The 17,337-nt window shown below is 43.5% G+C and overlaps 2 protein-coding genes across 2 annotated transcripts; one reads left to right on the top strand and one right to left on the bottom strand.

The window, feature by feature from the left end:
• The first annotated feature begins 7,113 nt into the window (after nucleotides 1-7,113).
• Nucleotides 7,114-8,299, top strand: LOC102719395 (transcription factor MYB93-like). Its single transcript, XM_006655858.3, has 3 exons — nucleotides 7,114-7,246; nucleotides 7,343-7,472; nucleotides 7,550-8,299. The coding sequence occupies exons 1-3, from the start codon at nucleotides 7,114-7,116 to the stop codon at nucleotides 8,247-8,249; spliced, it is 963 nt and encodes a 320-aa protein (XP_006655921.1). The 3' UTR covers nucleotides 8,250-8,299.
• A 4,718-nt stretch (nucleotides 8,300-13,017) lies between these two features.
• Nucleotides 13,018-17,202, bottom strand: LOC102719681 (oxidation resistance protein 1-like). Its single transcript, XM_006655859.3, has 8 exons — nucleotides 16,777-17,202; nucleotides 15,461-15,972; nucleotides 15,289-15,361; nucleotides 14,109-14,189; nucleotides 13,971-14,034; nucleotides 13,783-13,870; nucleotides 13,575-13,659; nucleotides 13,018-13,481 (listed from the first exon to the last, which is right to left on the bottom strand). The coding sequence occupies exons 1-8, from the start codon at nucleotides 16,891-16,893 to the stop codon at nucleotides 13,398-13,400; spliced, it is 1,104 nt and encodes a 367-aa protein (XP_006655922.1). The 5' UTR covers nucleotides 16,894-17,202; the 3' UTR covers nucleotides 13,018-13,397.
• Nucleotides 17,203-17,337: the final 135 nt, after the last annotated feature.

Genomic DNA, 17,337 nt, shown 5'->3' on the forward strand with positions numbered 1-17,337 from the left:
AAATATCATGTATCTTAAATATATCCAATCAGTGAGAAATTAAATCTAGACATGTAAACAATGTCAAATAAGAAAAAAATATTACAAAGTTGTAGACCTATCCGAGATCTACGCTTTGTCTATAGAGCACATATCTATTTGACATTGGTTTCTAAATTCAAAACTTAGTTTTTCAAAATAGATATAATGTTTTGTAACACATTTCTGAGCATATAAACAATCTCAAATGAAAATAATGTCAATTACAAGGTTGTAGATCTTTTGAAAATCTACAACTTTCATATCAAGACAATTTTAAAAACAAAAAACGTCAATTTTTAAATGGGTATTTTCTTATCCGTAACGGGTTGTACCTACTAATTGTTACGGATAAGATTAGTTTCCGTAACAGGCCATAATTATAATTATGACCCGTTACTTATCCGTAACGGTTCGTCCTACGGTACCCGTTGTTGATATGTTCTTATCCGTAACGGTCCATAATTAAGACATGTTACAGATAAAGTTAGTTATCCGTAACAGGTGATGGTTCTATCTCGTTACGGGTTACCGTCCATAAGTACAACCCGTTACAGATAACCTTATATTTGTTAACGAACCGTATTTTCTCGAAAAAATAAGCTGTTGCTAATAGAGTGTTCTATACTAGTGTGAATTGAACTTAGATCACCACCATTAGGACCCACCTGTCATGCACCAGGATCCGGGGGTGATAGTTCGGCTATCAACATAAAAACAAACAGACGACACATTTACAAATATATAATAATTTATAAATAAAATTATATATATATATATATATGTTTTATCAATCTAAAAGGCTATCTAAAAAATAAACTTTGATAAAAAATCTCTTTAAATTTAAGGTCGAAAATTTAAATTTTAGCATACAATCGTAATCAGAAACAGCAAAAATGGGGCTGCCGGTAACTATACGCAGGTACGCACGCACGCAGGCGATCGATTGATCGATCGATCAGCGCGGGCCGTGTACGTACACATGTGGAAGGAGCGCCGGTCGTCGTCTCCCCTCTCCCGCCGCCACATGCGCCCCGCGCGCGCAACAGCGACGCCCCAGCTAACCCACCCCTGTCGTCGCCGATCCATCAACGCGGAGCTCCCGGCATCACACGTCCCGCGACCGCACGCGTAACGCCGGATATTCTCTACCGGGCCCGGCTCCGGAGTGATTGTTTAGCTTATTCATACAAATAAACCAAACAATCGATTTACAAATATAAAATAATTTATGAATAAAATAATTATATACATATTTTTAATGATATAGAATACAATATAATAAACTTCAATAAAAAAATCTTAAAATATACTTTAAATTTAAAATTATAAATTAGAATTTTTAGTTCGTAAACATAAGCGGAATAAAAAAGCTGAGGGTCTTCTACTGTGTATAAAATCCGTGGAACTCTTGCAGTCTTGGTAGCTGGCTCGCTAGCAAGCGTCCAAGACGGCCGCGCCGGCGAGTTCCTCGTGCCAAATTATATATCGTCTCTCTACATATAGCGCCACCCGGCCGTCGCCTCGCCGTCGCTCATCGAGCTGAGGCAGGCGCAGCTGCACGCACTGATCGATCGATCGATCGGTCAGCGATAGACGTGCAGCTAGCGTTGGGGGGGGGGGGGGGTCTATTGATCGGGATATCTATGGCGCTGGGAGCGGAGACCGTCGTCCGACGGCCGTTTCCGGCGGAGGCGGCGGCCGGCGACGGGGAGGAGGCGGCCGCGGCGACGGTGTTTCTTGCTACGGAGGAGGGGCGGCCGGTGGACCCGATGATCTGGGGCGACGAGCGGCGGATGAAGAGGGAGCTGGTGGCGTGGGCCAAGGCCGTGGCGTCCATGGCCATGGCGGCCAACGGCGGCTCGCCGGCGACGACACCACCGCCGTCTCCTTCCATGAGATGAGATAGATACTAATTAATTAGCTAGTGATGTATATACATCTAGTACGTGCGTGTAATTGTCATAGCCTCTCTTCGTGATGAGCTGGGTTTGCAGCAATTGAGCTGCTGTAGATAGATAAAGCCACTCCTTGAAGCTTGATGGATGGATGGTAACTTTGTCTCTTGCCTCAATGATGGCATGGCACATCATCATCTTTGTTTGGCTTGCTTATGTGCTAAACAAATCCATGTAATTGAGCTTGCTTCGACAGCTTTGGGATTATGAGATAAGACTTCCGTAATTCTCTGTCATGTTTTTCTTAGCTATTTAAGCTAAGGGGCACAGGCAGCCACTCCACCTTCTATAGCCCCACTTGTATTTTTTGTTCTCTGCACATACATAATCAAGTTTCAGTTAAGTTTATACTTTTGATATTATGATTATCGGTTGATCAACAAAAGTACTATTCTCAGCTGGTAAGTGAATTTAGACTGGAGCGAAATGCCAAGGTTGATACTGTTGACCAACGGGGAATCCAAGATGAAATAATTCAGTGGCGATCCTATGCAAAAACAATCTGAAAAAGATGTACTTCCTCACCTTCAAACATAAATGATGTATTTTGTTTTGATAGGACAAAAGTTAGGCTAAAGATTAATGCCCGCCATGCATTTTCTAGATCCGAAACAGGGTGAAAGCAAAGATGTGCTGCCTAAAAATTCAAACCTGTTTTGCAGCTATTCAAATATGTCAACATATATCTAACCAAACTCCAAAACCGACTGTTTTTGCAATTCTATGAACATTGCACCCAAAAAATCAATCCAATAAACAAGTATTCTCTACTCTACGTTGACTAATTGCCACACCACATAATGATTAATTATTTGCAACTGACAAAATAAAAACCGAAATGATCCAACTAGGAAGAGAGAGACAGTGTCAGAAGCCAGTGTCACTGCCTCATTGCTCACATCGATCTATTGCTCAACACACTGACCCGTTCATGGACAGATTAACACGGCCGGTCCAGTCGAGTTAGGCCTGGGCCTCAACTTCCCCACCTTCAAAGCTCAGCCGAAAGCCTAATCATAACAGAAATGCTAGAAAACTATATCCTGTTGGAATATGATAGACCGATACCTAAGTATGTCGTTTCGTAGTCTCCCTATAAAATAAATTAAATATTGATGTTTGTATATTTTCGACTTTGGACAGTAATGTGAAATTATACCATTTAATTGCAAAAACTGGTAAAAGGTTTCTTTTTTAAGTTTTTGAGCTGGGCCCAGACTTGTGGATTATTAGTTCAGCTTTTCAAACCATATGCATTTAAACAGGTTTAAACAAACCAAATTCCACCTATGACGATGGTACTTGCGAATTGGAAGAGTTCATGGACGAAAGGTGGCGATGAAGCGTTGACAAGCCCAAGGGTGGAATCGCCATTGGTGTCAACAATGTCCAATTTATCAATTATATTTGGTGGACCCTAATAGACCCACAAGGTGTGAAGGCTGAAACAGTGGCAACTTTAATATAGACCCCAAGGTCCATGATCATACTTTCAAGCTTGATCATATTAGATGGTCTTACTCCCCTACAGCTCCAAAGATAGAACCAAAATCTTCGGGGGTGCAGGTAAAACTAACATGACAGTCTATTAAAAGTGTGGTCTGCTTGTCTTTTTGCTAACCATCGGATTTTTCATTTGTTCGATTCATAGTCCTAATCCTTTTGCTTTTGTTATGCTTATAAGCCAAAAATTGAATTTTCAATCTTAAATTTAGAGTTTACTTTGAGGTTTTTTTATCATAATTTATTTTTCAGCCTTTTCTTTTAGATTGCTAAGAACACAAATAAAAATTTTATTCATAAATTATTTTTCATTTGCAATTATGCCATTTTGATGGGCCTGATAGTCATTAGTCCAGGGAGTACTAATTGCATCACTTGAACAAAAAAACTAATAAAACCATGGATATTTCTATATGAATAGATCGATTAAGATTTATCAGAATTGTGCAAGATTAAAAACACGGAAGGAATTAATGAGGAAAAAGCAAGTAAAAATGATTTGGTTGACACGAATAATACATGGTCAATAGATGGAAGCCCATGAGCCCCAAGCCCTCCCTGCTGTTTGGGGTTCCTGTTGGCCGCCCGAGCATCCTCTGCTACGCTGAATGTCTGCAGGAAGCTAAACAGGCACAAGGTGATGAACTGAGGATAGTAGACAAAATGCTCAAAAAATTAAAGCTTTTCATACAACTCCAAGAGATTGCTACATGGACTGATGGAGGAGTCTTAACAAAGGGTTTGACGTCGTTTGGATGCATGGTTCAGCAGGATCTGGCGTCAAAGAGAGCCTGGCAGAGTGGCAGGGCTGGCCGGAGGCATCTCTGTCCTGTTCAAACGATGGCAGCTGCTTGAAAGAGTGTCAAGAGCGGCAAAGTTCGTCACTTATTAAGGACCTTATTGGAAGCAGATAAACTAACCTCAAGCTCCAGGTAGTGTTGCCTACTGTCCTGCACCAACTCCTCCGCCAGTCCCCACACATGTCAAAGCTGGTGTCATTGGTGCCATCATCTTGACTCTATTTTTAAGTGGCTCACCTGATCTTCTCCGGTCACAGAACATGTACATTCCTAGCCATGTAACACAGACAGTGGAATATCTGAGTTTATGGGTGTTTGATTGTCTGAATAATACCATGCATCCACGACTGCTAAGCATTTTTCCAACATTATCTCATCGCTTGTGTGTAGACCCAGTTATTGGATTCTGCACCGCACCATCATATGCAGCAGCCATGGCAGATCTGTCAATTTATAAGGTTAGCATTTTGTATGCAGCACCAGTACCTGGACTAGGCTTCTGTGAGATCCGACCAAACACCGTTGACGGTCAGACGACGCATTTCGTCTTCAATGGCGTACAGGAAAACCTATATGCAAACATAATTTGGTATCTTACCTCTTCCCCCCAGTTTTATATTTACCTTGAACCATCACATGATTTGCACTGGTCCGGTAGCAGACATCATCAAAGATCTTGAGAGATTTGGATTGGAAATAACCTACAGGAGAAGTAGTTGGTCAGAGCGTTAGCTTTCAAGCCGTTGGAAGCCCATAACTCATGAAAGATGAGAAATCAGTCTTCAACTTCAGGTTAATATAAGAATCAGGTGATATAAGCTACAACCTTTGCATGTATATTAGCATCCAAGTTGGTTCCAGATGGCTGCATAGTGCACTGTGAAAAAGATGTTTGTTAAATTCACAAAAATACAAACTCGTGTATCATATTCACACCTAACTTCAAAAACAAAAGAACAGCATAAGAAGGCATTTTTGATATGCGATACTATTTCTGTAACATCATCATGTGTTTACCATGATTTAAAATCAACGTATGAAGATTTTCCCAAGTTGTCTTAATAAAAAAAGGCAGAAATTAGATTATCAAGGGCACCATAGTGTTTTTATTTTGAGATAAGGCTCTAGGAGCCCTGCTTTTCTTGAAAGCACAAGGGGCACTATAGTTGATCAAAATTTTCCGGAACAATGGATTGTTTTCTAAAGTTGGAAAGGAAGGAAGTCTAGTAAGATTTAATAAGATTCAATTATGCAAGGATACATAGCAGCCCAGTTAAGATAATAATTCAATTTGGTCTCCAATCAGAACCTTAGGATCCCACTAGTCAGACCTACCCAAATGAAGAGAAAAAAAACACCTGTCATGGCTGTCTTCTTAAGCTCTGTATTGATTTCAACAACTGCAGAAGTGTTTTCAGAAAGACCTAGAATACTCTAGGCCGATAGAAACGATCTAGTAAGATAATCATGGACCTGTTCAGAATGCACGAACTACGTGCTATGAATTACCTGCTTTTCAAACTGCCCCTATGTGGTGGAGTCATGAGCAAAGCAAAATAACATGGATTCAAGGATGGATTGCTAATTCTGTCTTCTCCATTTGTTTGTGATGCTTAAGAAAATGGTAGGAGGAAGGGAAACAAGGTGACGAGATGGCTGCTTTCTGTGCATGGATGTCTTTCAGAGGTAAGAACTAGGAACCACACTTGGTAAAGCACATGGAAATATGTGATGAAGGTGATCTCAGCCACGTCATAGATTCATAACTTGTGTGGTTCAGCACCTGATACTCCTATTTCAGCAGTTTTGTCCAATTGGATGTCCTGCAAGTGGAAACTGGTAGCAGACAGGGCAGATGTAGTTCCATAGAACAAACCTGCATGCAACATATATGCCAGGTTACTTAGCTCGTAGCTAATAAGTTCCATGGTAATTTGTTGAAGTTGCTGCCTTGAACATGGATCCTTCACATTCTTCCTTCCAAGTTCTAACCTCTTTTTTGCCATTCCATGTGACTCTGTCTTCTGTGATTTCAGTATGGAAACACAAAGTAAGCACATACGTCCAAGCAATTAAGTTTTCAAGACAAATTATACAAAATTGCAGCTATATCATGTGGTTACCTTCCATAGCATCTTTCTACCTAAGACAAAGATGTCTATACCAGGAAGGCAGGATCAATACAACGATTGTGCAGAAGCAAGTGTTATGATAACCCTTCTTTTATCACCCAAAGCACCCTTCCTAAAAAAACTATATTTGACAGAACCAAGCACAACATTACACACATAAAACAATTAAGAGCACTAGACAAAGGTAGGGAAAAAGGATTAGGTGAAGTTTCTGTCACATCACAGAATAGTCATACTGATTGCCCAAATAGACAGCATTCCTAAGTCAGCAGAATTGAAGGCTCGTGTATATTTCAGCGCAATTTTACTATCCTTAAAAAATACCTCTACGTACTAAATTTACATTCAATATTTTGGTATCTCAAAAAAGTAATTGGAGGTACTAAATTTTACACTAACAAATAAGGTATCCCCTCATACTTTCTCAAAGATAGTGAAATTGCTCGTGCTTCAGTATGCACACAGCCAAGAATCCTTGCTTGACCATGGAGATGCAATTGCATTCATTGGCAACGAGGCAGATTAGTCATTTATCACTAAAAGAGTGTTTAGCACGGTTGTGTTCCTTAACATGGTTCAGAGCACCACTATATATAACCCATGTTCTGGTGACCAGAGATCTGAAACAAAGCTCAGGGACCAAGGAGAGGCAACTGACCTCCCCTCTCCTACTGGCTTTGACGTCATACTTCTTATCCATCAATGGGGAGGTCTCCTTGTTGTGATGAGAATGGCCTCAAGAAGGGCCCCTGGACTCCTGAAGAAGATGAGAAGCTCATGGGCTACATTCAGAAACATGGCCATGGAAGCTGGAGAGTCTTACCTAAACTTGCTGGTGCTTACACCTCTCCCTCTCTGATGCATGTCTTACACAGAACATGTATTTCAGTTTCTTTTATAGAAGTTTTAGTTCCGCATATTCTTTTTGCAGGCCTGAACAGATGTGGTAAGAGCTGCAGGTTAAGATGGACCAACTATCTGAAACCAGACATCAAGAGAGGGAGTTTCTCACGTGAGGAAGAACAAACCATCCTCCAGCTACACTCCATCCTTGGCAACAAGTACTACCTGAGCCTACCTGATATATCATAATTCTCAAAGCAAGTGTTTTGGCTAATTTGTACTGTAACCAAACCAGGTGGTCAGCTATTGCAAAGCATCTCCCTGGTCGTACAGATAACGAGATCAAGAATTTCTGGAACACCCACCTCAGGAAGAAACTCATCAAGATGGGCATTGATCCAATGACCCACCGCCCAAGAACCGACCTCATTCAATCCCTCCCACAGCTCATTGCACTTGCCAGCCTCCGCCAGATCATCGAGCAACGACCATGGGATGGCCATATTGAGGGGTTGCAGACTGTGGCAGTTCAGGCTGCCAAGCTCGAATACATGCAATCACTTCTACATTCTGCAGTATCCATTGTGACCAGCCCCACGAACAGCAGCAACCGCCTAAACACCTGCACCACCGAACTGGAGCAGACCAACCTCCTGAGCCCTCCACAAGTGCCTTCTTCAAGTGTCCATGAATTAGCTGGGCAGGTGCCTCACAGCCACATGCCTAGCACTTCATTTGACCAGCAAATTGGCAAAACCAACCTGTTCTCAAATAACATCATGAATGGCAATGAGTGGTGCAGCATCGAGGCAGAGAACAGTAGCCAGAAAAGCTTGTTGGTCCCTGAAAACTCACTCCCACCACTCACTGACATGCCGGTGCCCAACTTTTGTAATACTATCAGCACACCAAACTGTGATGGCAGCAATAGTATTCTATTGCCCAGTTGGTCTGAAATCCTACTTGATGAAGAACTCATGGATGAGTTTGCCTGAATTGTCCACTACCTTCTGTTTGCCTTTCTTTTCCTTCTCTTTCCACTTTTTTTGCATGTGCCCTTTTTGGGGGCTTGTATAGAATCCAATGCAGGTTCCTGCGCACATATATACTTGTAATATAGAGATAGATTTGATGTTACTGGTACTCATACATATATCTCCCATGTTACTGGCGTTCTTCGTAAATGCTTTAAAGTATTTTTCCATACAGTATTTTTTACATGTATCTCCCATGTGATACTGATCATTGCAAACATACATCCATACCACATTCTACTCCAGAAGAAACAAGAAAAGCTCATGATTTATGCAAGCTAATAAAGAATAAGAAAAACCTTATATACGATATTACCAACAGTGCAGAAGAAGTACAACCACAGCTATCAGCTATTACTGTGAAGAAGTTTGTTGCAGCAAGAAGTTAGAACGTTTACTAAACATGTCATGTCATACAACAGGTAGGAAATATAGGAATGACTCAAGTGTCAAAACACTCTTGGTGTTGTCACTAGTGATATTTTATTGTAACTACCATACATCAGTCACCAACTTCTCAAGCATTACTAGTGTTTTTTCTTCGGCCAGTGTCACCATGTCTTTGTCTTAGAGCAAACATGCTGTAGCATAAAACTATATAGAGCTTATTTTCTTTCAAATGCCATGCTTTCTTATGGGCAGGTAAGAATTCGCCCCTTCCATGAAACTGACTACTAAAAACTGGCCTAGTAGTTAAAAATACTCAACTTCAGCATTTAGCAGCACTAAGATGATAGATAAAAAAAAATACAGCAGGCCGCTAATCAGTCCATATGATACTTACATAGTGTAACTTTGCTGTTGACTGGAGTCCCCCAATAGACGTCATACCTCATAAGAGACACCCATCTATATTGAAATTATTCATAGAATACAATGATTTATATAAGAGTATTTCCTCTGAATTGCGAGGTGAACCCATGAAGGCATCTCAGGACTCAGGTTGCAGTGCACCAATAACTGCAATATTTAGACGTCACACCGCAATACACCACGGTATTTTTAGCAACGGTACAGGTAAACCAAAATCACGATCTCATCGCCTGAGACTTCCGCGCTGCCCAATGATCGACAGCACGGAATCATGGTAATTTGGAAGTACAGCCAAATTAATCACTACTGCAATCAACACATCGTAGATTCAGGATAGCGCAGCAGTTCTCTCACCTACCTTAAAAGGGGGAGGCGAAGGAATAGCCGCAGCAAGTAACAACAGCCCTAGTTTCGCGACGGATCCTGGCGATTAGCCCAAAGCAGATCCTAGCTCCCGGCGACTCACCGTTCTCGGCCACCTCGCCGGCGGAGCGCTCGAGGGGAGGTGAAATCGTGAAGAGCTTAGCTCCCTCTCGATCGGCATTCGATTCCACCGCCCTTCCTCCACGGCTGCATGAGAGGAAGGCTAATAATAATATAGTCAACAAGCTGGCTATAAGACTTCTTATAGTCAGCTCTTAGCCCACCCATATAATAGTTAGCTTTTCATCATTAATACATGATCTACATGTCACTCTTACGGAGTTTTTTGGTTCTTGTGCCTAAGCTGACTATAAGCTTACAGTCTGTTTACACTCTATCTCATCCACTCTCTTCTCCACATAAGCATTTAGCCAACTTATATCCTGCTATTATACTTGCTCTACCTCTTTGGCCGCTTTGTCCACTTCATCTCGCGCTCCCTCCCAGACTTCCGGAAGCCACGTGACCGGAGAGCGTCCGGTGGCCAGGAGGGGAGGGGAGGGGATGCCGGTGGCGCGATCGAGGTAGCAAAGTTAACCGTTAGGCCTAAAGGTTAGGAGGAGGCTGGCAATCTCAGCCCATAATTTGGCCTCGTTTGGGTGGACTAATTTTACAAAAATGGGCCTTTAAATATGATGTGGTGTTTGTAGATTGGAATAATTTCACTTTACATCCCTCATGTTCACACATAATCTAAAAATAGTCTCTCAACCACAGTACCAGAAATATTAACCCTTGAAGTTGCGAAAACCGTTCAAACTAGGTCTCTGGGTAGTATTGGAGGATAGTTTTACTGACGTGTTATCCCAGTCAGCTAGAAAAATATTAAAAAATTCGTGGGACCCATATGTCGGTTGCCAAGTCAGCAAATAAACACATAATAAAATGTGGGGCCCCTGCAACCTATTAAGAAATAAAAATCCCTCTCTCTCCTCTCCTGCCGGCGTAGGCGAAGGGTGAGGAGCTCGCTGGCGTTTATCTCAGGCGAGCGCTGACGCCGACGTTGAACACCTCGAGGCGGCGCGACAAACGGGGCCGATAGGAAGGGATTTGGGGGGGGGGGGGGGCGCTCGGCGGCGGCGACCGTCTCGCTGCCTCGGCAAGAGCCAGCAATTTCTCCCTGCCGTCCAGATTTGCCACCCCGAATCGGGGTCGACGGGAGTGGCGGAGCGCACGCTGCTGGGAGCGAGAGCGGAGGAGGAGGTGGTAGGCAGCAAGACGGAGGAGGCCGGTCTGGAGGACGACGGCAGTAGCTCCTCTCCTTTTTCCCCTATACTCTGCCGGTGGCTGGCGATTCGCCCAGAAGCTGTAGCGACTGACTGAAACAGAAACGATCAGTGAATGATACTGTGTTGTCTGACTGAATCAACGATCAGTGAGTGATACTGTGTTGTCTGACTGAATCAATGGAGTAGAATTAATTGAAGTGAGGTTGATGCTGCTTGCAGGATGAGGACGTTCTTGATCGAGGCGTTCATGTGCCACACGCACAACGCGGCGTGGCATACGCTGCACAACATCCTCTGCGGCAGCGCCGGCAAGATTGACAGCTACCTGGACGTCGTCTAGGAGTACAAAGAAAGCCTCATGGCTCGTTAGCTCGCTCGATTTGTAACAAACTCGGCTTGGCTCGACTCGGCTCATTTCATTTTTCTAACGAGCCGAACTAGTATTTTAACTCGTTAGAGATAATGAGCCAGCTCGAACTGGCTCGTGAGCTGCTCGCGAGACTAACGAGCTAGACCAAAGACACAAGATTCACTGGTGTTCATTGATTTTACCCTAGAATGCATGTGTTTAGTATTTTATAGGTTCACCATGTGATTTGTTGGTTCAAACTTTAATATTTAAATACAATTTTATATGATTTGTATGTTTGAAATAAAAATTTGCTTGTATAACCAATTAAAAAATTATTTAGGTTAACTTTTTATGTATGGCTCACGAGCCTAACAAGCCGGCTCGAGCTTTATAACGAGCTGAGCCGAGCTAGTTTTTTTAGCTCGTTACGATAACGAGCCGAGCCAGCTCGTTATCTTAACGAGCTGGACCGAGCCGAGCCGAGTTGGCTCGTTATCCAGCCCTAACATCGTCACCGGGCAGCTCGCCTGGGAGGTGGCCGTCTTCCACGGCCGGGACGACCGCCTCCTCCCCGTGAAGTGCACCCTCGCCGTCGGCGCCAGGGTGCCCAGGGCGCGCATCACCGTCTACGACGACAAGGACCACATCACCATCATCATCGGCCAGGAGAAGCTCTTCGCCGCCAAGCCCGAGGACATCTGGCGCCGGAGCGCCGCCGCCGACGCCACCGACGGCGAGTAGCTACGCGCATCAAGCAGCCATCATCACCACGTACGTGTACGTACGTACGTTACTATACTAACAGCGCATGCATAGCAGAGATAGGACCATGCAAGTTAATTAATGGTCGGTAAAATAAACAAGGAGCCCGGGCAACGCCGGAGACGGCGACGGGCGCGTCGTCGTCGATTCCAGTGAGGAGGGGGAAGGCTGGTCGAGCGCCGTGACGGAGGCCGAGCTCGCCGCTGCCGCCACCACAAGCCTGCGCCCGCCGCCGCCGCCGTCCCGCGCCCACGCCCGAGCTCGTCGCTGGCCCCGCGGCCAAGCCACCCCGCGCCTGCGCGCTCGCCCTCGCCTGCAGCCGCTGCCCACGCCCTCGCCTGCTCCCGCTGCTTGCGCCTGCGCCTACCCCCGTCCAGTAACTCTAGGTCTCTAGCCACCGGCCTCGATGGAGAGGGGTGAGAAGAGGATTTTTTTTTATTTTCTGGCTGACAGGTGGGTCCCATAATTTATTAAGTACTTTTTTCTGACTTGGCAACTAACAGGTACGTCTCATGAATTTTTTAATATATTTTTTGCTGATTGGGATGTCACATCAGCAAAACCATCCTCCAATACTGCCCAGGGACCTAATTTGAATGGTTTTCATAACTTCGAGGGCTAACATTTCTGTTATTGTGATTAAGAGGTGATTTTAATACTTCGTGATAACTTGAGAGACCCAAAGTGAATTTATTCCTTGTAGATTCGATAGTGTATGATATGCGGGTCTATCTGTGTCTATAGAATGTGGGCTTAATGGCAAATCTACAAAACACAGGCCTATTTTTGCAATTTTTTCGGCTTCTTGTTTTGTGTACGGGCCGGGATTTAAGTTTGATCCCATTCGAGCCTTGGTTGGGCCGAGACAACGAGGCAAGTTTAGCAGAAAATTTTCGGCCCTCCGAAACGGGCCGTAGATAGGAAAGGCATATCTACGATAGTGCTGAATTTTCGGCCCTCCCGAACGGGGCCGTATACAAGGAAAGGCTTCTTGCATTTTGTAGAAAACTTGCTCTAATATCCTACCTCTGCATTTTGTTCTAATTCTTGTAATCACTTTTCGGTTGGTTCCACTCCAGGATTTCAGATCGGAAGCCTTGAAAAACACTCATAAAAGCACATCAAACATCACAAACACATCATATCATCAACGCAGTTTAGGATCATTTTTCTATCATTAAGAAGCAGTTCTCCCTTTTTATTTTCGTCGAGACTTGAATCTCTGGTTATTACTCCAGCAAACACGACAAAAGCAATGTATGCTAATCAGTTTATCACTGCATTTCGTCATGAAGCTATTAGCTATGGACCTATGGTACAGTACAATATTTACAAGCATCAGCTGCTCATGTTCCAGAGTTGCACATTCTTCAGCTACATAATTCCGTTGGCGAACTAGTTTTAAAAGGGGTATTTCACCATTCTTTCTTAGAACTCACAAGGCCTATATATACTACAAAACTGTACAAGCCACAAGGATGGGTCAGCATCAAGTATCGGTAGTAAACAACTCAGGTCAATTGTAAACAGTCACAGATTCCAGATCCCTTGCTTCTCAGTACGGCAGATCGTGAGCATCTCATCATACTTGGAAGCATTGACGAAGCCCCACAGCTGAATATGGTAAAATTTATCACTACCAGATCACATCAAGAGTTGCGATGAAAATTGAAGGGTATGGCATGGTAGATTGGTAGTAGATTGTACCTCAACATCTTTGACCTCAAACTCCTGGGAACGTGATAAGCATGGGTTGTTAAATGTGTCTGACGTTGAACTTGAACCGTTCATACTGCAACGATCAAGAGAGCAAATGAGAGTAAATGCACGATGGCAGTTAGCACTGCATGAGTGAAAGATATATGCTAAAACTGGAAATTTGTGTTAGAAGGTGGGAAGGAAGAACAGGGATTACAGGTCTCCATCGAGATAAAGTGCAAAGTGACCACCACCTCCCATTGCCAAATAATCGGTGGAGCAGTGAGTGAAGTAGTTATTAGCACCTGGAATTCAAAATTTGGAAATGATCCCAAGGAAGCAAATCTAGGAGCATATGTTCCTATAATCGATGCAAATCCTGTTGAAGAAATAGGTAAAAAATACCTGTTGGACGATATATAACAGGGCGACCGGCTATATTGGTGAACACAAAGCAGCTGTTGGTCCCCTGAAAGATTAATTATAAACCACGATTAGCATAGATATTGAATAGATATAAAAGAACATTATTGGCATACAAACCTGATACTTCTTTTTTATTAATGGTTGCAATGGGGCCTCAACTAAACCACCAAACACAGCTCCTTTTCGATCCCCAACTATCTATCACAGCAAATAAGAAAATGGGGGACATCAGCAACCAAATCTACAGAAATATAGAACCTTGATCATTATGCCTAGTGGAAACAATAACAGTACTTAGACCCAAAACATAAGGTACCCACAAAAAAAGGTAGGAATTCTACGGAAGTTTTTGGGGAAGGGAAAAAACATCCAGTTTGAGTGGATATGGAATTCTCTACAAAATTTCCACAAGAAAGATTTGTTCAAGACAATAATTTTTACATCCAAAAAACCAGATTTGCAGTACCTACAAATTCAGGCACTGGATGCTAAGAAAATAAAAAGATGTTGGCAATTCATTTACATTCTATATGGATAAATTGGATGCTTCCGTGGAAGCCAGATAATCTATGCACAACGACTTCAATAGCAGATCTTAAAGTTGCTCACAGATATCCTAAAGAACTTCTAAGAACAGTCAAATAAAAAAGAAATGGTCTTTGTAAGGTTGCAATCTCCTATGAACAAGTCATCCATCAGGCAGATAATTACCATGTTCTTGGCTTACAGAACAATCCTACTCCTTTCCATGGGAATATACATGCAAAATAGCATATTCTCAACAGTAACAAAAATAACAGTATAACAGAGCCACCTATATTTTAAAAAACAGTCATAAATGTGCGATCATCTTTGAATAAAAAATGCAGCAAAGTGCCGTGTACAATCAAATCTTTGGATAGAGCATGTCTGTTACTGGCTTGAACCAGCAACAGCATCAGTAATTTTGAAAACTATCTGTTAGTACATGAGTTATCAGGTTCAGAACATTGTCACAATAACATTTGAGCTTATAGATATCCTCTGTGTAAAACACAATTTTAAAATTGGAAAGCAACTGGACATCAGGTTATTCAAGATGATATAGCAAGGTTCTGATCACCAGAAAGGTGACGTTTTATTTTTAATATTGTTTAATAATGCCACCATGACATGATATAGCAGTTAAACTAGCAGAAACATTTGTCTAAGCATATGCACCATTTACGCAATAGAAAGAAACAAGAAAAAACAGAGGATTGGACTTCATGCAAGGATAAACAGTGAAAACTATATAGAAAGAAAGTATGGAACACACCAAAAGTGAATAACCAGCACAAAGCATGCTCCTTCTGTACAGAGTGGATAAAGATATTCCATGTCTCCAGGTACTGCACAATTGTCAAAATAGAGAGTAGACAGTCATGTATATAGCCAATATGATAATATTCTGGACTTATTTGATTGCAGAGAATCTTTGAATTCTGAACCTGTATACCAACATCCAGTTCCTTCCTTGAACAAGTACAGGAAGAGATGTATAAAGAACAGTTCGCATGGTTTCAGACAAAAGCATGGATGGTTCAGACATGGCTGGTAACTTTTCATGTGAAGCAGATTCCTTTGATCCCTTAAGTTCAAACCCCGGTGCATCAGATTCTGTCTGAACAGTTCCATCATCAATATTGTAGCTGGTCTTTTGTCTGAAACCACCAATTCTGCCTGCTTTGTTAATAATTTTTCCAATGGAATGCTTCCCTCTGCTAAGCAGGCCCTTCCTTCCATTGCTTCCCTTCCCAACAGGTGTTAAAGTTGGATATTCCATATCCATATTGTGCTCAGGAATGATTTCCATTGAATCATTGCTGGAGTTTGATGACGACATAAATGACATCAGAAATGCTCTGAAGGAAGATGTGTCAGGGCCATAAGGAATCTCAGAGTTTTTGACTGAATCATCGTCATCGTCATCATACATATTTTCTTGCACTTCAGTGGCCTCCTACAAGAGAGAAAGAAAATTTTGAGCTTTCTAACCATGCCATGGCCAAACAAGATGAAAGTGGCATGTTGTTAATTGCACACAAACAAACTAATTCATCACAGTTTGTAGCTTCAGTTTCTTTTCTTTCAAAGAAACCGCCACTTTAAACTCGTCAGTGCAAATGGTTACAAAATCAGTGTACTGAATGTAACTTGTCTCCAAACTGCGACATCTCATCTCATGAGGGTGACTCACATGAAACAAACAGCTAACAGACCAAAACACCACATAACACCAGAAATACTTTACAGTGAGACAACCTTTGTTCTCAGGACCCTCCATTTGAAATCACCTAATTGAACATACTCCGTGTTGTGTAACTAAAGGAATGACTGTGTTGTCTAACTAAAGGCAAACTGCTACAATACCGTCTTGGTCTATTCCACCCCAGGGCAAGAAGGTCCATATCACTGCTCTATTTAAAATTAGCATACCCTAGGTCTAACTATCCTTGACGAACTGGATCATGTCTCAGACTCTCAGTATAGCACCCATATCATATCCCATCTCTCAGCTACTAGTTAGCATCACAATTCACTGACAGATAGGAGACTGCAAGCGCTCAAACCCTAGTAGAACCCATGGACGACAACTAGCAGTTCCATGAAAGGCGCGGTTCCTACACCGTGATCTCTACCCGGAGTGTCCAGCTCTGCTCGCCAATCGGCCTATTGCACGGACTAAGAGCAACAGGGCCAGAAACTGAACCAGATTGTGGAGAGGAACAAATCCACCGAGAAGGGGGGAGGGTTAGCCGCTCACCGGGAGGTGGGAGGGATGGCGCTGGCTCTCCCGCTCGGAGACGGGGTTGAGGATGACGGTGGCGAGGTCGGACACCAGGTGCGCCGCCTTGCCCCCCAGCGACGGCAGGTACCCCATCCCTGCTCTCCGCTACCGCCCGCCCGCGGCCGGTCCGTGCCTTCTCAAGGTCTACCCCGACGGCCCAAGTGAGGGGGCAGAACAGAACACCATGAGCTGAGCTCCTCCTCCTCCACCGCCGCCGCCGCTGCCGGATGCCGGGACCGAGGCTTGGGGAGAGGTGGCCAAGTGGGGCGAGGCGGTGAGGCGGCGAGGTGCGGTCGCTCGCTCCTCCGTGCCGTGCGCGGCGGACGGGTCGGTCCGGGTGGGTCCGTGGGGGATCAGAGGTGCGTGCCGTGTTTCCGTCTCCGGTCTGTGATTCTGCTCTGTTACGGCCGCGCGCCCGTGTCATTCTGGGTGACAGCCTCCACTCGCCACGCACCACCACCTGCTCCGCGCCGCGCGACGCCGTGCGGGGCCGGAAAAAACGGGATTATCTGCCGTATATTACATTAAAAGATTTTA

This window comes from Oryza brachyantha, chromosome 6 (genome assembly GCF_000231095.2).
Source record: "Oryza brachyantha chromosome 6, ObraRS2, whole genome shotgun sequence".
In the NCBI taxonomy this organism is placed as follows: Eukaryota; Viridiplantae; Streptophyta; class Magnoliopsida; order Poales; family Poaceae; genus Oryza; species Oryza brachyantha.